Source organism: Anoplopoma fimbria, chromosome 6 (genome assembly GCF_027596085.1).
Source record: "Anoplopoma fimbria isolate UVic2021 breed Golden Eagle Sablefish chromosome 6, Afim_UVic_2022, whole genome shotgun sequence".
NCBI lineage: Eukaryota > Metazoa > Chordata > Actinopteri > Perciformes > Anoplopomatidae > Anoplopoma > Anoplopoma fimbria.
The window spans coordinates 2,660,327-2,684,011 of NC_072454.1; the positions used below are offsets into that span (position 1 = coordinate 2,660,327).

General features: G+C 42.5%; 1 protein-coding gene across 5 annotated transcripts in view; it reads right to left on the reverse strand.

Moving 5' to 3' along the window:
• Positions 1 to 3,242: 3,242 nt before the first annotated feature.
• The window catches only part of ehbp1 (EH domain binding protein 1), a 148,554-nt gene continuing 128,111 nt past the window's right edge, over positions 3,243 to 23,685 (reverse strand). For all 5 annotated transcript variants that reach the window (XM_054600032.1, XM_054600031.1, XM_054600030.1 and 2 more), the window contains 4 exons: positions 13,165 to 13,264; positions 12,072 to 12,145; positions 4,126 to 4,240; positions 3,243 to 3,830 (listed from right to left, as the gene is read on the reverse strand). In XM_054600032.1, the coding sequence (XP_054456007.1) occupies positions 3,740 to 3,830; positions 4,126 to 4,240; positions 12,072 to 12,145; positions 13,165 to 13,264 (380 nt within the window). In that variant the 3' untranslated portion in view covers positions 3,243 to 3,739. The remainder of the gene's footprint in view (positions 3,831 to 4,125; positions 4,241 to 12,071; positions 12,146 to 13,164; positions 13,265 to 23,685) is intronic.

A 23,685-nucleotide genomic window follows, 5' to 3' on the forward strand; every position in this document is an offset into this window, starting at 1 on the left:
CTTCCTTTAATTATGCTTAAAAGTCTCGTTTTATTCCCTCAAAAACATCAAATCAGGTTTTTTAAAGAAACACACGAATGTTTAAAGAGCAATAAATAAAAAGGTTGTTTTGAGGGTTTAAATGCTTAAACGGGAGGTTTGATAGAATTCTGCATTTTAGTTTATCAAAAAATACATTTTCAAATGCAGGAAATCAGCTTTTTATTAATGTTGTTTTACTGTTTATTCCTCTGATGAGACTCTAAATAGTGAAGAATAAAGAAGTTCAATTTATCCATTTTGATTTTATTGTGATACACCCCCTCCTCTCTCTCTCACCAGTCCTCATGAATATTAATGAGGTCTAATCCCCATTTAGAATTACATTTGAGGATGGTTGAGGTAAAGTTTAATAGGGATAGACCTCAAACTCACTGCGGAGGAAAAAGAAAAATCAGCACCAAAAGCTGCGTTCACTGAATCACATCAGCACTTTATGTGTTTTTAAATGTCTTTTTAACCCATCACACACAAAAGTATCCTTTGTGGATCTCTGCACACAAAAAACATCAACTTCTGTAAACCTGAGCTGAAAGAGAGCTAATGTTCAGAGAGAGGAGAACACAGTGGAGGATAAAGACACCTGAACGCACCTGAATAAACGTGGATGAAGGAGGCCCAAACCAGACCTACAAACCAGCCCGATGGAGATGTGACTGTGAAATGTATGAGACATGAGCAGATTAAAAAGGTGACGTATGGAGAGCAAATGTGTCGTAAAAGGACTGTTTTTTGGGGTTAATTTGGGTAATTTGTGCTGCCCAGCCACCCACTGGAGGTCAAACACTTTTACGCACCTTTTTAATTTTTTTTTTTTTATTTCCACCACATCTGAAGTCCAAACACACACACACACACACACACACACACACACACACACACACACACACACACACACACACACACACACACACACACACACACACACACACACACACACACACACACACACACACTTAAATTATGCAAAAAGGCCATTCAACAAATATGGCCCTCACCACACAAAGACTCGGGTTATTCTGACATTTAACTACATTTCTTGTTTTTTTTCCTCTCTCGATGTGACTGAGACCTCCACATAAACCCCCCTGAACAAGTATCAAGTTATCAAGTTGCACCAACCTTTTTGTAATAAGAGTATTTTGTTCTAATCCCAAATTGCAGTTGAATTTTCCTTAATGCTGAGCTGGTAAAGCCTGGGATTAGAGGAGAGGAGAGGAGAGGAGAGGAGGGGAAAGCCTGTCCCCTCAGCCGGCAGGGAGGGTGTTGTGAGCGGGGATCTGTGGGGATGTTGTCGGTTTGTCGGTGCTTTTATGAACACATTGATGCATAAAACACAGTGCAGGAGCCACACAGGAGACCAGGGGCCCCTCAGCACCTGTGAGGTGAAGCCAGGAGACACCACAGCTCAGAGATAATCCATTCTGCTGGAAGATCCTCAGCGAGGAGCTCCTTCCTTCTCTGCACAAATGGGAAAATTACTCCAATTTTTTTTTTCCTTCTGCTTCAACAGGAACATTACAGACCGACGGAGGTAAGACAGGACATTTTGCTCTCTATTAACTATAAAAATGAAAGAAATCTAAATAATAAAAATGGATTTATGACTAGAAATAATTTGTTTTCATTACTTTAAGTATTTCTCAGTGATTTAAATAACTTAAGTGACTTAAAGAGGAACAAATGTCCAAAACTTTTAGGAGTTAAATGTAAAGTTTTGCGCGTAAAAATGCCCAAAAATAAAGAAGCTTTAAAACAAAACAGAACATATTATTATATTATTAAGTATTTATAGGACGAGTTTAAATCAGATCATTTGGAGGGTGACTGACACACACACACACACACACACACACACACACACACACACACACACACACACACACACACACACACACACACACACACACACACACACACACACACACACACACACACTGAGAGAAAACTGTTCATTTTGGGTTTTTCTTCTCCAGATTAAAACGCGCTGTAGGACCGGTTCCTCGGGGGGCTGGAGCTGCTCGTACATGTCGGAGGTTCCCGAGGACAGAAAGAGAAACAACAGAACCAACAAATGCATGTATAAAGAACCAGAGAGAACCGGGGAGAACCAGAGAGAGGGAGAACCAGAGAGAACCAGGGAGGACGGCATCAGACGCGCGTCTCTTTATCTCACTCTGAGGTGCAGAGAAGCAGTGAAAGTGACATTTAAAGGTGATGGAATATTATTTTTCTACATCTTTAAAAAATGACTAATTGAGTTTTTTATTTGTCTTCCCCTCTCCATCCCGGAGGACCGACCCTCTCCAAGCTCCAAGCCGACTCCAGTGCACTCCGGAGCGGCCCATGCAGGGAGGGAGAGAGGGTGGAGAGGGAGAAACACAGCTGTGGTTCCTCTGATCTTCCTCTGAGGAACCTGCTCAGACAAAACAAGAAGAAAAAGCCCAGAACCCCAATTTTAATTTATAAACAGGCGCAACTCGCAGGGGAATTGAAGGAATAATAAGCGTCTCTAAAGGCAGTGATAGAGGCCACTTATGTGCAAAGGAGTGTGTGTATTTCAATAAGTTTATGTGCAAAAGACAGACAGGTAAATGCAGAATGGATACATAGATTTAAAATGATAAATTGTTAGTTTTAGAGTGGAGTTAGATCAGTAAACACACATTTTTAAATGCTGGTAAATTGAAAACCTGCAGCTTTTAGAATAAACTCGAGTTAAAAACAGGCCACACGCCTCTGTGGATATGAAATCATAGGACTTTATTATTGAAGACTTGGGTTATGACACTGGAATAAATAAACATAAATGTTCCAACACTCTAAGTGATGCAGGTGGAAAGCAAATGTTCTCTTCTTCAGAATACAATAAATAGAAACCAAAAAAGTTGTTGAGCAAAAAAAATAAATGCAACATGAGACGTGATGGTAGATTCACTTACAAGCAGCTTAAAAAGGACAAACGGCAATAAATAATATATATATTTTTTTGTGTTTTTTTTTTAACTGCATGAATCCAACAAAAAAAAAAAAAAAAAAAAAAAGAGGATTTTTGAAGCTATTAATCAAAGCAGCGATGAAAATATACAACATGAGATTTATTGATTTTTTAAAAACAATCTTTCTTTTGGTAAACTGCTTTCAAGCCAAGACAAAAAATAAAATAAAGTTATGCATGATTTATGAATGCACCCCGCCCCCCCTTTTTAAAGATATTTTACATAAAAAACACTAAAATGAAATAATTAAAAAGATACACAGTCAAGTAACGAAGTAGCTTGATATTATAACAACTCTTTTTAAAAGTCCAACTGCAGCGTCATCTCCTCCACATGACGAAAAAAGGAAAAGTAACCCCCCTCCTCCCACTCCCATTAAACCCAGTTGTGCTGTACCTCAAACCGACTGGTCTCCACATTCAGACAGACGTCTCTCTGGTATTTATGTATTTTACAAACACGTACCGTTCTTGGTAAAATAAAAAGGAGAATTAAAAACAAACAATATCGTATAGAAGTGGGTCAGTTTGAGTTCATATAAAGTTGGTGCAAAAGGCAACGCAGGCCTCTCAGGATTCAAACGTTTAGGAGAGCCACTATCAAATAATAATAATAATCATAATTATAATAATGATACATTTCTTTAATCGGCTACATTTGTTGGTTGTGTTTCCGTTGTTGTTGTTTCTGTGACGTGACAATCATTGAAGCACACACTTCTCCTCTTTCTTGGCCATCTTTCCTTTGTTCTGCTCCAGCGTCCTCTCCAGGTGCTCGTCCTCCTCCTCGGCCCTAAGGAGGGCAAAGGTCAAGAGGTCAGATCGGTCGGGGTGGAGGTGGACACACACACACACACACACACACACACACACACACACACACACACACACACACACACACACACACACACACACACAGGTAACACACACACACACACACACACACACACACACACACACACACACACATATGCAGGTAACACAGTTGGTAAATCTAAAGCGTCAGACGCCGTCGCTCTCACTCACTCACGCTGGAGGATGTTGGATGCTACGTTTACGTTTGTGAAGGAGGATTGTGGGTAACTTACTGTTTCTCCTGGGCGTCCAGGTCCCGGACCAGCGCGTCCCGTTTGTTGACCAGTATGACCAGCTCATCCAGCAGCAGCTGCTCTCGTCTCTTCTGGGCCTCCGTCTTCTGCCAGTCTGCAACGACACCAAGAGAGACTTTAAACCAGGAGACAAAGAGGACGGTTTTTATTCTGAAAGAAAACACACTTTGTCACATGGATGACGAGATAAATATTTTTTTGTCCTGCCAGGAAGTCGTGCAAAAGAACATTTCTGCAAAGCGCCACCTTCGGATCCTCCAGGAATAGAAACGTTCCTCCTGAGCTCCTCTAATGGAACTGGTTTTTTTGGTCACATTTAAGGACGACAGAGCTTCAACGTGAGGATCTGTTTGGACACTCTGGTTATTAACCTGCTGGACTGTTCCCCGTATGGACGAGTGTGTGGATACGATGTGTAAACACACTCCAGCAGTGTGTGTGTGTGTGTGTGTGTGTGTGTGTGTGTGTGTGTGTGTGTGTGTGTGTGTGTGCACAGTTGTTGACCCGAGCAAACACTCTTTAAGGATATTGTTGTTTGCATGGAGGAGTTCTATTCTCAGGGGAAAATGCTGCTCTTATAAAAGTCCTAAATCATAATTTCAAATGATGATTTTTAGCTTTCTGTATAAAAATAATATATTTCTATTAATTTGTATTTTAGCCCCAAAAGTTTAGTAAAATCCTCTTAAGATCGAGTGAAATTATGATTCTGTTTCCATTTAGTTTAATATTTAAAACATGTAAATAAATACAAACATCTAAAAGCCAAACAGCTAAACAAACAAACAAACAAACAAACAAACAAACAGGTGATCCCCCCGACTCCCGTCTCTCTCAGTTCTCCGGGGTCTTTGCAGGAAGGGGTCCCACCGGGGCCCCACAGGGTCCAGGTGGGACCCCGATCCAAATCCCCTCAGCCTCTCCCTGGGGGGAGGAGGCTGCCCACAGGAGAGCGCTCCTCTCCCCCTGGGGCTCAAATATCCGCCTGGCGCCCTTGGCTCCACATTCACCAAAACACCGGGCGGCACCCCCCACCCACCCCCCCACCCCCACCTCTCTCACCCCCAAACTCCCCCACCCAACAACAACAACAACAACACAACATCACAATTAGTTTGTTTACCTCTTTTCTGTTCCATTTAAACAACAACAAGAAAACAAGACTTTTACATGAATTAGCAAAGAACGTAGCTTAGCATCATTTCAATCTGAAACTTGTTCAGAAACATAAACATCTCCTGCTGCTCCGTCAGCTCGGTGTGAGAACGTCTCCCCCTCAGGAACTACAACCTTTTTATATAATAATAACAAAAACAATTCAAACAAACTTCTGTGTGTCGTCAACTTCTCCCCTCGATCAATATTTAACCAACTATCGATTCCACAATAAAAGGAATGTTGTAAAATGTCACTCCCAAAATAAGTGTGGCTTTATTAAAAATAACCCCCCTTCTCCTCATTGAGTCAAATTGCGGCAGTCAGGCTGTGTGTGTGTGTGTGTGTGTGTGTGTGTGTGTGTGTGTGTGTGTGTGTGTGTGTGTGTGTGTGTGTCACGCTGGGCCCAGTGTGTTTGTCCTGAAAGGTCTGCTCTCTCTTCATTGGGCCTCGTTCGTCCCTTTGAAGTCGACCACAGAGCGAAATGAACACAGACCCAATATTTGGCTCTCTACGTTCCTCTCTTCCTTCCTCTCCCTCCCCCTCCCTCCCTTCTTCTCCTTCTTCTTCTTGGGGAAGCAAATTTACTCCCCGGCTTTGTGGAAAGAGTCGACAAATACTTTATAATAACGGCCAAATAGGCTTGTGTTGTTTGTTTCTCTTTTAAACGTGAGGTCAGTTTAGGTGTGAAGAAGGTGTGAAGAAGAAACCGCCAAACCGATGAGTCATCATCTTTAGATAATTGTGAGACAGGAATGTGAATCCATATCCGCCATAACTCCACACTCTTTTCCCACAATCCTCTCCTTCTCCACAAGGCCGGCCCACAAGAAGAAAAAAAAACAAAAACACAGAGAGAGGTATGTAAAAAACCCTCTTTCCTCTTGATCCTGCCCTCCTTCTCCTTCAGAGCACATCTCAGCCAAAAAGCCAAAGTCCTGGCGGAGGGGAGGGGGTGACGGGGGCAGCTCGGCGACCTGTCAATCACACGTCGCAGAGTCCCGCCCCCCTCATTAGGAAGGTAAACAATAAGGAGAGCCGATGAGAGACGTGACCAGGCAACACCAGAGCAGGGCAGGCTGGGTAACCAGACACCCGGGAACAAACAAAACAGCCTGCAGCCACTCAGAGGCCCCGCCCCTCCACCTAGACCCCGCCTCCCCCATCAGAGAGGGGGGGGGAGAGAGAGAGGGAGGTTAAAGACTCAGAGGAGTGTGTACAGACTCACATGGTGGGTGCGTATTCAGATAACCCTCGCCGTGCACGCCAACGGTAACCATGTGAGTCTGCACAAGGCACACAAGAATGCGTCGGTTCAAATCCCCATGAACACCGCCTCCCCCCTCACTCCCCTCCCCTGCACGGTCTCTCCGACGCTAAATTTATTCAAGAGAGCAAACTGGTCCAAAGCTGTGTTCTCTGAAAGCGAGGAGAGGCCGTCTCTCTCTCTCACAGAGTACAACGATGTGACATCAGAGGATTTGATCCTCTGGCTTCATATGTTGAGAGAAAAACGTTCTCCGGGACGTTTACGAATGAAAACGTTCCCTCTCTGCTCGGTTCTCTCTCTCTCTCCGTCTCTTGTTCTTTGGGGGAAAAGGCCTCCAAAAGCTGGTTTTGGCCGAAGTCCAAGTGGAGTCAAGAGACAAAAAAGTGTCACAAGAGGAGAAGAAAGTTGACGGAGAATCAAAACTAAACAGCAACTTGAATTTGATTCTGTTAGGAAACTGAAACGACAAAAGTTTGGTGATTTAACTCTTGATTGTTTGAAAAAGATGAATTGTTTTTTATTTAATCCGGTACTGGACTATAAAACTGATTATATATTTATATAAAACCCTGACAATCTTTTTCCTCTGAGCTGCTTTACTGTCCAAAAACTATTAAAAACAAAACAATGTTCCTTCATAGGATGTACTTTTGAGTTGTTGGTCTATAAAATGTCAGAAAAAGGTGAAATATTGATCAGTTTCCCAAAAGTCTTGTTTTAGTCACAACTCAAAGACATTCAGTTTACTGTCATAGACAAGTGAAAAACCAGAGAATTCTGACTTTTTTTCCTAAAAAAACCCCAATCCATTATTGGCTGCGGCTCTAGTCTTTAATATTCTCATCATCTCTGATTCATAAGAAACTTTTTTGAGACACTTCAACTCTCAAAAAGTTTGTTTTTGAGACCCTGAGTGAGTCAGTGAATCTGAAACAAACACATCTGTTCTGCTCCACCAGATGTTCCACTAACCGGCGTTTAACAGCACGTTAGCTTCACCGCAGGAGGCTTTAGGAAATACTTTAAGACAAAAAATGAGCATTTAAATAATTTTATCTTTGGTTTTTGTGTCACCTGAACAAATCAGCACAAACACTTCAAATAAATTAATTAAAAAAACATGTTATTTTCCCAAATTTCCACCCTAAAAACTCCAACAACTCGTGGAACGAAGCTTCTTGTTATCGGCGGTTCCAGTCAACTAGCAACCCTGAAAGAGTTGGCGACATCATCAAAAGTCGCCCATGTGATAGGATTCCACAGTGCACCTAATCAATCAGGGTCTGTAGCGCGCCGCCCCGATGTGTTACAAAGCCCAAATAGATTTACAAATAGGAAGTGTGTGTGTGTGTGTGTGTGTGTGTGTGTCGGGGGTGTGGAGAGGGATAAGCTCCTGCATAGGATTACATATTGATTTTGAACATATAAAAAAGCTTATCATATCAAACCGTAACAGGGAAAACTCTGGGACCCGGCTATGCATAAATCCCTTTTAGATGGCGAGAGGGCGTCCACTTTAAAACACACACAAACACACACACACACACACACACACACACACACACACACACACACACACACGCACACACACACACACGCACGCAGGCACTCGAAGGCAGCCAAGACACAGCTTTGTGTGCGTGCGTACATAGGTGTGAATCGGTAAGCAGATAAAGAGGGCATAGTGGATCAATTTTGTGGCGGGGAGATGAGAGTGTGGCATACAGATGGCATTTTTCCTGCCTGGCATCTGACCAAGGAGGTACAAGAGAGGCGGGTTATCACTGAGCATGCTCATAAACCACGACCAACGCCCGGAACGCCAGGCGTCCACCTGCCAACCAGCAGCACATTTAGACAAACTCAGAAAACCTATTACTATGTTGGAGAAACATCACTTCTTTCTCTTTTTGTTTAATCCTGACCTCTCTGTATTTCTATTAATAGTGTTTTTGCAGGCGGCAACCTCCAGTGTCTTTAAAGCTGCATTCTCTCTCCTGTCCATCAGGGGGCGACTCCTCTGGTTGTATAGAAGTCTATGAGAAAATGACTCTACTTCTCTCTTGATTTATTCCCTCAGTAAACATTGTAAACATGAGTTTATGGTCTCAATCTCTAGTTTCAAGTCTTCTTCAATACAGCATGATGTTCATTTAGTAAATGATGCTCCATTTAGAGTCAAACAGACCATAAAGCAGGGGATGCTTTAGGGCGGGGCTACACACTGATTGACAGGTCGACACCAGAGACGTATACGGCGTCTCTACGTCACTCCTCCTCAGTCCAAATATGGTCACTTCCTGTTAACTGGTTGCAAAAAAACAACATGGCGACGACCGAACCTCGATGCTTCTAATATACGGTCTAGGAGTTTTTACATATTTCTGCATCTGCCTTTAAACTTTTTTATCAGTTAAAATCTACATTGAAGTTGATGCCGATTGTTGAGATCAAAACTCAACGTAACTTTATGAGAATATTCTTTCCATTTAAATAATCATGAACTGTTAAACAGCAATAACTTCCTCTCTGCATCTCCACCTCTGAAGTTTTTTCCGTCTACATTTCCGTTCCCTCTCTGTGACTTCTATAGGTGATTGAAATAAGATCTTCTAAGTCATAAAAAATAAAAGAGAAAAATCTAAGAAAAGTTTTGAAGAATATCGTCTCCTCTCCTCCTGACTCCCTCTTTCCACCTCAAAGCACTTTTCTCCCTCTCATCCTCCCTCTCATGTGTCTGAGTGTCACGCAGCTCAAGTCAGCAATACAAATGCAGAATGAAACGTCAGGAGTCAAACTTTCTTCTTCTTCTTCTTTACTGTCTGTTCTGGTCTGCAGCATCAAACAGAGACGAGCTGCTAAACCCGGCAGGATGTTAACTTAATATCTCCTGCTGTTAAATCTAAAAATATCATGAGTATATATTATAATACGATACAGAATGTTCTGTAGATTTATCTTTATGTCTGTGTTTACAAAATGATGGAAGATAATTTAATACTTTTTATACAAGTATTGGCACAAAGGAGCTGTTAGCATTGTTAGCATCGTTAGCCAGTTACCGTAGCGCACATTGACCTGGACTGTGATGATGATGATGAAGACTGAGGTCCAACATGTGGGAGAGACAGAGAGTCATGTGTATCACTGCAGGTGTGTTTTATTCTCAGCAGGTGTGTGTGTGTGATAGTGCAGGTGTATCTCAGTGATGTGTGTGTGTGTTTTCTGACTCGCAGTGCATCTCTCTCTCTGTGTCATCGACTGGCCAACCAAATCAGCAATTACTCGCACGCCCGACCATCGCTCAATGGAGCTGCCCAAGCACCAAATAAGAGCTGGGGAGATGGGCGGCGAACACACACACACACACACACACACACACACACACACACACACACACACACACACACACACACACACACACACACACACACACACACACACACACACACACACACAACACACACAAAAAACACACACAAAAACACACAGGTGAACACACAAACACACCTGTGAGATGTAAACACACAGATGCAGACAAACAGATCCTCTCTCTCTCTCTCTCTCACTCACACACACACACACACACACACACACACACACACACACACACACACACACACACACAGGTTCCCAGCAGCTCAGAACTATCTGTGGCGGCTCCAGAAAGGTAGAGCCTGTGAATGTTAAGTGCCTCCCTTAGGGAGGAAAAGAAGGCCGGCTGATAAGTTAGTCAGCTGAAAATCCAACAAGTCCACATGAAGGCAGAGCGGAGCGAGGTGACACGACACACACGCCACCTCTACACCTCAGCACACACACTATCTCTGCTCTCTCACCTCCACACACACACACACAAAATACACGTTTTAGATATAAAGAAATATGCACTTGAAGATGCACCAAGAAACCGACATACACAAACAAAAAAGACAAAGGAAGACTTGCACACACACTTCGGGTCAGTGCTGTACACGTATAAAACACACACACACACACACACACACACACACACACACACACACACACACACACACACACACACACACACACACACACACACACACACACACACACACACACACACACACACACACAGTTAATGTAACTGCCACACACACTTCAGCTCAACCAATAAACAAACAAGACACACACAAATACACATCCGACATATAAATACACCTGCAGATGCATTAAGAAACATCCAGACAGAGACACACACACAAAAGCAGGCTTCAACACACTTCAGCTCAGGACAATACAACACACACACACACACACACACACACACACACACACACACACACACACACACACACACACACACACACACACACACACACACACACACACACACACACACACAGTGAAACTCACTGCTACAAACGCACACACACACATGAGCAAGAGAAACTGAAATCCTCCCGTCTGACTGGAGCTGTGGAGACGCTGCAGCTCGATAAATATAAATAAATAAAACGTGTGAAGACAGAAGAAATCAACCTGAACGCAGGCAGAGTGGCAGCGTCCCCCCCCCCCACCCGTCCTCCCCCAAACCTCCCCCCAACCTCCATGCACTGGCCCACCTCCTCTCTTGCTAATTACAATTGATTTATTATGGACCAGGTAGCTTATCAGGTGCCCGCTGAAATTACAATGGGTGTCCGAAGGCTGTGAGGAGAAAGAGAGGGTGTGTGTGTGTGTGTGTGTGTGTGTGTGTGTGTGTGTGTGTGTGTGTGTGTTTGGGGAGTTGGTGGTCAATGTCGAATGACAAAATCAATTAGCATTGATTGGCAAAAGGTTCATTTTGCCAAGAGGACGCAGTCGAAGGGGATTAAACTTCCCTGGCCCCCTGACAACTTTGATACGACACAATGACTGCTTCTCTGGCTGTGGTATAGTTAACAAGCTTTCAATAATAAAACCACAAACCCCCCTCCACCCACAACCTTTTTCTTTTTTTCTTCTCAATGTGGCTGGATTTCAAATCAGACATCGGCTCGTCGGGGTCTAGCTAGGAAACAGATAGCATTGATCAAGTATCAGGGAGCGAAATCCCTTCGCAAGCTCGCATCTTAATCCTCATCAAGAGGCAGACGCAGAATTCAAATCATCCGGCTTCAGGCTCTCCATGAAGGCCGGACGGACAGACCCAAGAACAGGTGGAGGAGGATGGAGCACGTGACGCTAACGTTACCTTCTCTTCATCACCAGGAAATGCGAAAATTTAAAATAAAAGTTTATTTGGCTTTAGTCTAGATTATTCTTTGGTTTTTGATTAATCAAAGTGGAATCATTTGGTTTTAAAGATGACACAAAGATAAGAGTTTGAACACGGAAACTAAGATTTTTTGAGTAAAACAGAGGCGAGATGACACTTCTTTTCCAGCCTGACACCTCCAGATTGATTGTTATGTGTGTGTGTGTGTGTGTGTGTGTGTGTGTGTGTGTGTGTGTGTGTGTGTGTGTGTGTGTGTGTGTGTGTGTGTGTGTGTCTTACCCTCGATGGCCAGCATTGCTCTCAGCTCTCTGTTCAGCAGTTCGAAGCGTCTCTCCAGATCGTGCTCTTTCTCCCTGTGGCAAGTTAGAAAGAGAGAGAGTTAAAAAAAAACACACACACACACACACACACACACAGACAAAAAAACACAAACACACACACTCCCAACTAAGTTCATCAATATGTTAATGACTAAATCATTAAGCACTTAAAGAAACCTGCAATAAACATCGATTCGGCTACTCGCCCGAACCTTCTCCGGCTTCGCATTAATCTACTGCACATAACTGATACACACACTGCGCTTAAACAGCCCTGGGTGAATGTATGTGTGTGTGCGTGTGTGTGTGTGTGTGTGTGTGTGTGTGTGTGTGTGTGTGTGTGTGTGTGTGTGTGTGTGAAGAATATATAAGATTTAAGACAGAAGAAAAGGTGGTGAAAATGCATCAAAAACAGAGAGGTGGAGGAATTAAAAATGAAATAAATGTGCATTTAAAGTGTGTGGTCTGAATGTGTGTGTGTGAGGATATGTAGCGCGTGTGTGAGTGTGTGTGTGTGGCACAAATTAAATTCTTTCCTCTTTCAGCCATATTAAAAAATGAGCTTATTCGGCCCCTAATAGAATTTGTCCTTCACAGGCGTCTTTTCTCTTCGCCTCCACAAAGAGAGAACAGAAAAGGGGGCTAATAATCAGCCCTTCTGTCAATTGGCCACTTTAAAAGCCTCCCGTTCCCACGATATAATGTGATTATGAATACTTCAATCTCTCCTCCATTTGCACCCTTTGAAATCCCAACAGCCGCAAATGAAGGAGAAAAAAAAGGCAGCGTGTGTGTGTGTGTGTGTGTGTGTCCCCACCTGTCGCAGCTGACCACATACAAAGAGACTAGCGATAGAGTGCTGATCGCCACATTTCTATTGATTTTATATCCCGTCCACATGTAAATCAATGAGCGCATAGACAGAGAGGGAGGGTGAATGGAGTGGAGAGAACACTCCCTACACCGTGGAGCTCCATGTGTTTGATCTGATGCATGAACGAACGTCTGGTGTTTGAAATCAAGTTTGAAATCAGGGTTTCTGGGATACGTACAGCAGAGAGAGCTGGTTCTGTCGTCGGATGAGGGCGTTCTTCTTGTTGACCAACATGAACCACTCCTGCATCATGGCCTCCTCCTCCTCCTTGTTGTTGCCTGGAAAAACACACAGAATAACAAGTAGAGTTACACACATGATAAATTAAGATAAAACATCACATCAAGACAGTTAAGGGGGACAACGACTCATTTTCAAAGTGCTTGTTTTGTCCAAAACTCAAATATATTTGATTTACATGCAGCTGGAACGAGGCAACATTTGCCATTTTTGTGTTACAAATTCTTGAAGCGTTAAGTCGTTTATCACAATTGCTTTCTGTCCTAATAATCAATCAATCGGCTAATTGTTTGAGCACTAATCGTACTGCATTATGTTACTGAAAGTGACCATGAAACTTGACAAAATACACACTCATCCGTGTTGTTTCCTTCGAAAGATGCACAAAAACAGAGTTACACACATGACTTTGTCTTATCATTAAAGCTACCTTCATAGTAGAAAAATAAAACCAAGAAACAGACAAACAAAGCAACATAATGCACGACCCCTCTCATCATATCGTGACTCTATTGCACGGTCCAAACAGTCTCAAGAAACACTATTTAAAAGTATTTTTGCAACTGCAGAGTCAGCATGTCTACCAGATATTTATATGATGTCATACCCGCTCAACACACACACACACACAAACACACACATACGGAGAGCTAGCGAGGCTCAGACGCATGGCTAATGTAAGCGCGTTGCCCACGCCTCTGTGCTCTGACTCACGTATAGGGAACAGCGGGATGCGAACAGCTGATACGGACGAAGCACATCCAACGGGAAAAACTTGAAACGTCAGATATGAGAAAGAGAAATCAGACGATCTTGATGATGTCATGGGTGACTCAGTGATTTGAAGACCAGTTCTTTTACAGCAGTTTTGCATTTTGAAGTTATAAGAGTTTTATTGTGCTGTTAAATGCTTTTTTTATGTTAGTAATAATGGAAAACAGCAGTAAAACAGGCCTTTATTTTGAAAAATGATATGTTGACAAACACAAAGATGCTTGTTTGGTATCATTAAGACAAAATCTTCAATTTCATATATGAATTTACATCTAATTTATGTATTTAAGGTGACAGCATCAGAGTTTTACATGCATTAACATCTCCTATAACTAAGTACAGAATGTAAAACTGATATATGTGAGTCTTTTCAGTTTAATAAAAATGACAGGATGGACAGCAGAGTAAATACCGGTTATAAGATGTAGTCATATGTAGAGTTTTTTGGTCAGAATGTGTTCATCTTGTTTTTCTTTCTGTCTCTCCGTCGTCGGGTAAATAATCTCTGCTGTGGTCAGTTTTCGCTCGGCGCCGTTTGTGTCTAGAATTCTGGATGAATATATTTAAGCTTGGCGGCACTGGAGGCCATTTAAACCGGCGACGGCAACGTTAATCTGACACTCAGTGCGTCTGTGAAGAGAAGCAACGGATGAAAACAGAGGAGGCGAGATGAAAGATCGTCTCAAGGCTTATGTTATTATCTCTTTCTTTTTTTTTTTTTTCCCTCTCCGTTTCTCAAGAGGAGGGTTTAATAGCTGGGAAGCTACGACGGGCATCATGACAGAATTAACACTAAGATGACATTTCACACCACTTATTTATTAATTGAGGGCCGTCTGAATAATAAGAAAGGCTTTGGAGCGCTGGATAATGGTTTTGATGTTTTATATTTTTAATTCTAGGGATTTTGTCTTTATTTTATAGCTCTAAAATGTGCCTTTTGCTCTCCTCCTTTCTGATAGATTTTTAGAACTACACATGCAGGACTATGGACTTAAAAACAGCAGGTTTGCTTCTTTACAGACATCAGAATATGATCACAATCTGTGCGTCAATTCAGCTGCTTATGACAGGAGGAAACCAGTCAACACACACACACACACACATCACTGTGAGTATTGGGCCGCTGCGTCACCGGCGACAAAAGGCGGGCGCGTGGATGTGTGTGCGCGGACACCGGTGAGTGTGTGGACATTTGTGATACTCTGAGCCAGCAGATGTATGTAATTTCATTTAGGAGGGAGGAGAGGGGAGGGGAGAAAAGAGAGAGAGAGAGAGAGAGAACAGAACGAGCGAATGAAAGAAAAGCTTCAGGATTTAGCGGAATCGGGGGCTCGTGGATTACTGTAGTCAACTTTGAAACGGACGACACTCGGAGGGGGGATAAAGCCGCGCTGACAGGTCATTGTGCTGCCTCCAAGTCAAATAAAACAAGCAAATAATAATGGCAAATATTAAGCTCCTGTGACATTGTGGCGAGGCGGGCTGGAAGACGAGGGGGGGATTATAAAAGCTATATCCCCCCACCGCTCGCCAGCCAGCAGCTACCAGCCAACCGACGGACGCGTATTATGAAGGGAGGGGAGGGGAGGGGGAGGAAAGGAGGAGAGGTCAGAGGAAAGGTAGGGTAGGAGGGAAGACAGGGAGCGATGAGGGAAAAGGATGGAGGGTGAATGTGGAGGGGAGCAGGACAGCTGCTCAGCATCCTCCTCCCTTCAGTCAACCTCTTCAGAGTCGACCTTTGACCTCCAGATAGTACCTGACTCTTAAAGAGACAGACATGTGCCTGCAGCCTTTTACCGTCCACATCGAGTCACGTTTAAAGGGTCTGACGTTTGTGTGTGGGTGCTAAAAGCCATTAAGTTTAATAAAACACATTTTTTATTAGATAATTAAGCATTTATGATTCATTTGGAGGAGTAGCATTCAAAAAATATCTCGTAAAACGTATTTAAGTTTGTTTTAAAAATGACAGAGACTTAAATGTTTACTAAGACTGAAATTAACAATTGTTTCTTTAACTTGATTAATAGTTTATTTGTCTCTTATTTAGTCTGTAAAGTGTCAGAATATGGTGAGAAATTGCCATTTCAGTGTGCATGATTCCAAAAACCAAATATATTCAAATAACAAGCAGAAAATCCTCATTTTTTTTAAAGCTGGACCCAGAGAACGTTTTAAACGATTAGTGGAATATCACAGTTGTTTTCTGTCTTAACTAATCAATCAATCTATTTATTGTTTGAGCACTAATCAACTGCATTATGTTACTGCAAGTGAACAGAAAACTACAGCAAAATACAGTAAAAAAACCCAAAAAACAAAACAGTTACAAGCTGTGGATCTTTCCGTTTAAACATGCTGAAGAGCTGCACTCATAAATGAATGCTCTGCTGCAGGGTTGAGGGTTTGATTCCCACTGGACCAACCCCTTTTTTATGAAATTGTACCCACTCGTACTCGTAATGAGCGCGCCCAACGAATGGCATATGTTGAGAGTGACAACAACACAGCGGGTGTTGTCGTTGTTTTGTGTGAAGACAAATGGTGTAAATATCCCTGGCAGCCCGCGCTGACACTGTGTCTGTGAATCCAGCCTTGGCTTCCGAGAAGCTGTGGATCCGTGCTGGCTCTCAGGGGGCCATCTTGGATCAAAGCATCTGGCGGGCTTGGCAGGATGCATTCTGGGTCTCGCTGCTCGCCTCACACGCCATTTTCTCAGCGCTCAAACAGCACAGAGCTGAGCGGAGCGCTAACAAACAGGCCCAGAACCTACTGAGACCGGAGCAGTAAGTTTGGCGTCGGCACAACGTTTGATCAGGACATCAAAGGATTAGTGAAACATGTCTGATGGAGATACGCAGGGTTTCCCTTCCTACAGGAAACTTTATCGTCATTAATATCACGTTTGGTGTCACCGCAGCTATCGATGGAGGGAAACACGTGAGATACAATCACCTCAACAAGATAGGACTGATGCACACATCCTCACCAGCCCTCTATCTGATCGCCCGCCTCTTGTTTCACTCTAAAACACAACAGCGAGGATACGATGACATGAACTGCGGCGTTTGGAAGAAGGCTGTTTATTCTCATGGCTGTGTTAGCGAGGGTTGATTTGTGTTTGAATGCATCCTTATGAGAGTTAGAAATAAAAGAAAGAAACAGGAGAGACGGGGTGAAAAGACAGCGTGGGCCTCTGTAGCCAAATAAGATTAAGATAGCTAGCTGGGCCAGTGTTGCATTCAGGGGAGATAGGAATAATGAAACCCACCCTGAGGTGGTCAAACTGCTGCTGCTGGTTTTTAATTAAGTGTGTAATGCTACGATGCTAGGTCTCACAAAACGCATGCAACGGGTAGTTTTAGAGAGTAAACACTCTGTTTTCATTTATGCACAAAGCTGCGAGGCAAACAAGCAGCAATGACACGTTTTTTTATTTGTTCAAATTAATTAACAGAATCTGTAAAGCAGGTAGAGAGCATCTGTTTGATGCAAACACTACAACTTAGAAGGGTTTTATTGTCTCTTTATTGAACGCACTTTTATTGCTGCTTGGTGACAAAAGAAGCCACCAAAAGGTGAACTGTAATTAATCAATGTTTTTGCTACGAAATTTGCTGTCAAATTAACCGTATCATGTATGAAATGTCAGAAAATGGTGAAAGGCCAAGATGGCGTCTTCAAATTCCTTTTTTTTGACTGAGTAACAGTCCAAAACCCAAATGTATTCAATTTATATCAAACTGAGAAAAGAAGGAAACATCTGAAAGGCTTTAAATAGCACATTATTGGCAGTTTCGCGTTATAATTCACTTAAATGATTTAGTGATTATAGAATATCGATAAAATGACTAATTGCTTCAGTGCAATAAGTCATTTTGAGGAAACATCAGTCAATGACTCAATACTGGAGGCGACACAGGGGTCAATATTTGACCTTCCAGTTACGGTGCAGCCTTTTTGACAATCAGGCCAAGTACAAAATACAGATATTTGTTGAAACATTATGAAATACAATAACTGGAAGAGCAGGAAGGAGAAACTTCCGCTCTCTGTGCCTTGAAGGAGGGAGTTTAGATTACAGGAGGAAACGAACGAGACAGAAAGAGGAAAAAAAACACATTAAAAAGCTGTGATCACAGCACGTTCATCTCATTTCTTATCCCACCATTCTGCCATTTAATCCAATAGCTGCTAATCCAATTTGTCTATCGGACACGTAGAAAGGCGAGGGGAGGAGGAGGAGGAGGAGGAAGAGGAGGAGGAGGTAAAGGGAGGACGTGGAGCTGAACTTTCTGAATTTGTTGTTTATTTAGGGACGAGCCGCACTTTTTGTGTGGCTCTCCCATCGTCTCGTATCAGCGTGGATCGGCGAAGATGAAAGCCAAAGACGCATGAAAGGAAATGAAAAAAAAAAAGAACTACAGGAACAAAGCAACAGAAACAGGATGAACATTGTTTCCTGTGATTAGGGTAAGAGCTCGTTAAAGGGCCGTCACTGCGACGCCGTGAATATGCATGACAGGGGCCGGCCTTAATCAGAGGGGTTCGCGGCGAGGGGGAGGGGGGGGGAGGGAGGGGGGGAGACTTGATTTAATTAATGTGAGTAGAGGAGAGTCTTGTTAGGAAGGAGACACGGGGAGAAATTCAGCCTTGGCCATGGAGCATAAAGCATGTTGTGTTTTATGGCAAAAAACTAATTTTTCGTCAATTAAATAATCAGATTTAACAGATTCTTCACTGAAAAAAACTCTTATTTAGAGCAACAGTTGCTACAATTTCCAACTCGGCAACATGTCAACACTTGTGCTATGTGTCAGAATCGCCCCCCCTCCCCTCAACACTCTCCTCTACATTTCACATGTGATTCCTCCGGCTCTCTGCTCCTCTATTCTGCTCTCCACTGGAGTGCTGCTGAGGGGGAGGCTTGTTCGAGGCCTTTTTAGCCGTTCTTCAATGGCACAATGGACCCGGAGTATAGAGCAGATTCCTGCTTTATTGAACCTGTGTATAATGTCTGCTGAATGGAACACATTAACCGATTCACACTCACCTCTTTGCCTCCCCCCCCCTCTCCCTCCCTCACTCTCTCCACCGAATAGAAAAAGGAGAAAAGTGAAATAAGAAAGAGAGGAAAAAGAGAAAACCTTCTCTCACACTGAGGCACAATGAGTGCCTTTTCCACCGGTGTCATTTGTCAACCACTGCTTGCTTTACAGCCGACAAAAGACGAGGAGGTAGGGGAGAGAGGCAGGAAAGTGTGTGTGTGTGTGTGTGTGGGGGGGTGATTTGGGTCTTTTCCATAATCATAAGGAGGGCTGCATAATAATTTGTTTCTAATTGCAACTGTATTAATGTCTTTTAGTCCGTATGGCGACGAAGAGCTGCTGAATTAATCATCTTATCCATAATCAAAGGATAGAAATCTGATATAAAAAACAAACCAGTCGAATAAAGGAATGATCACCTGTTTAAGTGATAAGAGTTATTCAAATAAAGGCATAAAAAAAGGCTCACGAGCCACAATAATCAATAACTATGACTAATGGAAACCAGTTAACCCAGTATAAACTGATCATGAGTCAAATCAAAACACAGCAGGTCTCTCCGTTTCCTCGATGGCCTGATGTTGGTCATGATGATACTGAATAAACATCATTTCTACATTTACTGTTTGTAAAAATGAACATAGTAACACTTCATGGGAAACAAGTTACGGCCAGTTCCGACATTTGTATTTTTGTGTATTTACTTTATACGTTTCATATCCGTACGTAACTTAAGCTTAAATGTTATTAAAGTACTTTATAAAAGTATTGTATCATAAATAAAAAGAAATACAAAAATCAGACATGTGCATTACATATTTTTAAACACTAACATTATTTGAACCTTCTACATTTTTTTGTTTAATTTTTAGGTTTTGTTTGTTGTTGATAGTTTTGTTACGTTCTTCACGTGGTGACACCAAACACAGAAGCCTCGGCTTTCTGCTGCAAAAAAAGAATGCTGTAGCGATTACGTTTTCTTATATTTGATTGATTAGATCCTGCAAACATCGATCTCCTGCAGTCATTATGGGGTCGCTGCACCTTGCACCAGGTTTTGCACCGACGCTTTGGAGCTGCATGGAAGACGTAGGAAACTTCCGGGTTGATGTTGGGAATCCCACTCCGGTGTCTGGAGTTAACATCCTGCTTGTGGTTAAGTTTAATCTTCTCTGTTTAAGGTTGGAGATATATTGTGGTTAAAGATAAATATTTAATCAAAACAAACAGATCCTGTCTTGTGCTTCAAGTCAGTGTTGACTTTTTAAATATTTAAACAACACCACAATATGTGTCTTATCTAATTAAAGTGCTGTGAGTCCCAACATGAAAAACAATGAAATGTCAACATTTTGCAGACATGTTCAGTATGAATATTTGAGACTCTGCAGATTAATTCACTAAAAACGTCTCCTCTTATGTTTCTAACAAAAAGTATTTGATGTTTTGCAAAAGTAGCATCTCAGATTAAATTTGTAAGAGATGAAGTTGGACAAAACACAATAATTATGATCATTACTGGTGCTTGAGAAGCCCCGATCATGAGCACAGTTTCAGAAGGAGATGATCTTTGGTCGGTTGGATCTCCAAAGCCTCTTTTAATGAGCAGGAGAACGTCTGTATGCGTCACGTCACCGTTTGAACATGTGTGTTCAGAGACACCAGGTTTGTCCTGCTAATATGTTTCCTCATCCTCCTCTCTCTTAAACACACACCCTCCTCTGTGAACAGAAACACACACACACACACACACACACACACACACACACACACACACACACACACACACACACACACACACACACACACACACACACACGCACACACACACACACGCACACACACACACACACACACACGCAGCCTCGGGCAAACAGGTTTGACCTCAGAGCTAACAGCAGGCCAACCTCCCGACGCCTCTCATTCCTCCACCTCAGAGGTTAAGAAGAGGTGGGGGCTCGTTCAAACAGAGTTCACATAATAGACTCACTCTGGAGATGAAATGTTCATATTGGGAGTCTACACTTTGCACACACACACACACACACACACACACACACACACACACACACACAGTTTCTGTTGCTTGCACAGAGCGTGTTTGCATAAGAGAAGTCATTTATGCACAAGTTTCGTTCAGCTTCTTGAAGCCGCGTTTCCACCAAGAAGCTCCTGTTCATTTTTGTTGACTTATCAAAGAACTAAAAGGTTCCTTTAGCACATTATTGTGTGTTTCCATGGCGATTTTATGACTGTGGTGAAGGAAACATTACAATCATAAGAGACTCGACTTGGACTCTAGCTCAAAGACTTGAGACTTGACCTCGGCTACATCCACATGACTACGTTTTCATGACTATCCTTTTCTGTAAGAAAATAAACGAGCCTCGACTACCAACGGTTACTTTCAACATGGATAACGAATCACAAGCGTTGCTGACCTTGTTGTTTATGCTAGTAGCTGTTGTGCAGTTACAATTATCATTTTATAATGTTACTACTGCCAACATGAGCAGGAGGAAGGCTGTTATTCGAGCGTTTTGCTAGTGTGGATGTAGCCTCTGATTTGTGAGCATCTCTTGTAAATGAAACACCAGATTCTGTTAAAAACAAGCGTTTATTAGATTTCAAGACTATCCCCCAAAACTGAAAACATTAAGGTTAATATTAAGCATCTAAACTCATTTCCATTTTAGTTATTGTATGTTTATCAGCATTTTTTTTAAAATCTAAATTACTTTTAAATAAAGGCAGTAAAACGGGGTCAGATTAGAACAAAACAAAAGCAGTTTCTGGAGTATTTTTTCTGAACCATCCAGGCTGTGACAATCACACAAATACAATCCTCTCCCTTCTCCTCAGCTCATCTCCCCTCCTCCTCCCCTCCTCCTCCTCCCTCGCCCCACTCCATCAAATTGTGTTTTTGCTACAAATCAATAAACATTATCAGAGAGTGGCAGACTATGTGCTGGTGGAGGCAGCTTCTGTCTGTTAAAGCCCAGACCGCCCTGTCTCTATCGCAGCCCGGGTGAGAAAAGGCCAGGAGGGGAGACAGAGAGAGACAGAATGAATCTAACAGGGACTTGAAGTAAACATACGATAGAAGCCGAAGACACAAGAACATAATCGACGATCAAACGCTGAGTCTTTGATTCATGTACGGTCCATCGGGGAGCGTTTTCCTCTCACAAGACAGTAAGAACAATCAGAGTGAGCGGAGTGGAAACAGAAAACGAGCAGCAGTGAAGCATTAAAGTGTTAAACAATAATCCAAACGGTGCAGTCACTGTTTTGACCGAAGGAACTCCACAATAAGAACATAAAGAAGAAATCTACGACGCCAACATCCACTATAAACACTCCCTTTCTTAGGCGACATCCACTCTACGACTACGTTTTCATTTTGAAACGCGACGCTCTTTTGCTACGTTTACGTTCCACACTACAACGGAGTTTTAGAGCACCAAATATAAATTCTGCATTTTGTAATTCTACTACTGTCGATGCAGAGGAGGAGCGAGTGGTAAGTTTGAAGTCCCGGTTTGCGGCTTTGTGGAGGACCCTGGATACAAAATGGAGGACTTTCCTTTTCTAAATAACGCTTATTTTGTTCTGCACAACTGTTGTCAAGTCCAGAAGGGAACTTTAGCCACTTGGCAGAGCTACGAGAGTGAGAACAGACGACAACGAAACAGAGACGGAACGAGTGAAAGACGTGTGTTTTACTGACCCATAATAAGGTAAAGTTTGATTTTGTGTTCATTTTGAAGATCATTTGATGTCTGTGTAAGAGAGAGATAGAACAAAACGTTTTTTTCACTAAATGTGTCTGTTTTAGTATAAAGAGGAAGATTTTAGAGGAAGATCTTAAGTATCAAGCACGGCCTTTTATTATTAAAGAGAACTATAACACTCTGTCGTATTTTCTGTAACTAAGCAACCAATCTACTTCCTGTTTACACCAGCATCCGAATGCCCAGTGCACGTGAATATCAAATCATTTGATGTTCGTTTTCAGGCGTGTTAGTATGGACGGAAATCATTTCTTAAACGACGCTGAAACACTCGTGTGGACGTAGATCGTAAAAAAAACGATCTACGTCCTTAAAAGGTAACGTATCAGTGTGGACGCAGCCTTACTGCTCTGTGCTTGTCAGCTCGCTTACAAGCTCTACAAGAACCATTTAACTGAGCTCTAAATAAGATGATTTTCAACCTGTCCCCACTTGGCTCGGGGCTGGAAAAGCAAAAAGAAAAAAAGGTGAGTTGCCACACACCATTTCTCAATTAGATTTCTCATTATTGTCACCGTGTGTTCATTACCACCATTATCATCCTGCCTTTTTCTGACGCACCAGAGAGCGGCAGAATCAAGAGCTCTTTTTTTTCTTTCTTGCGAGGGCCAGAGCACTTCAGGTAATTAATAAAGCGAGGGGGGGGCAGAGACGAGGAAGGATATGAGAGTGAATGTGTGTTTTTGCAGAAGACGTCTGATTGGGGAGCTCACCTGCCGATACCCCCTAAAAGGTATTTCATTAGCGGGCCTTTTTTTTTTTTTTTATTAACCATACAAGCAGAGGAACAAAGCCTCGGTTACGCCTGTCTCCACTCCAGCTCCACAAGGCCCTCCAGGA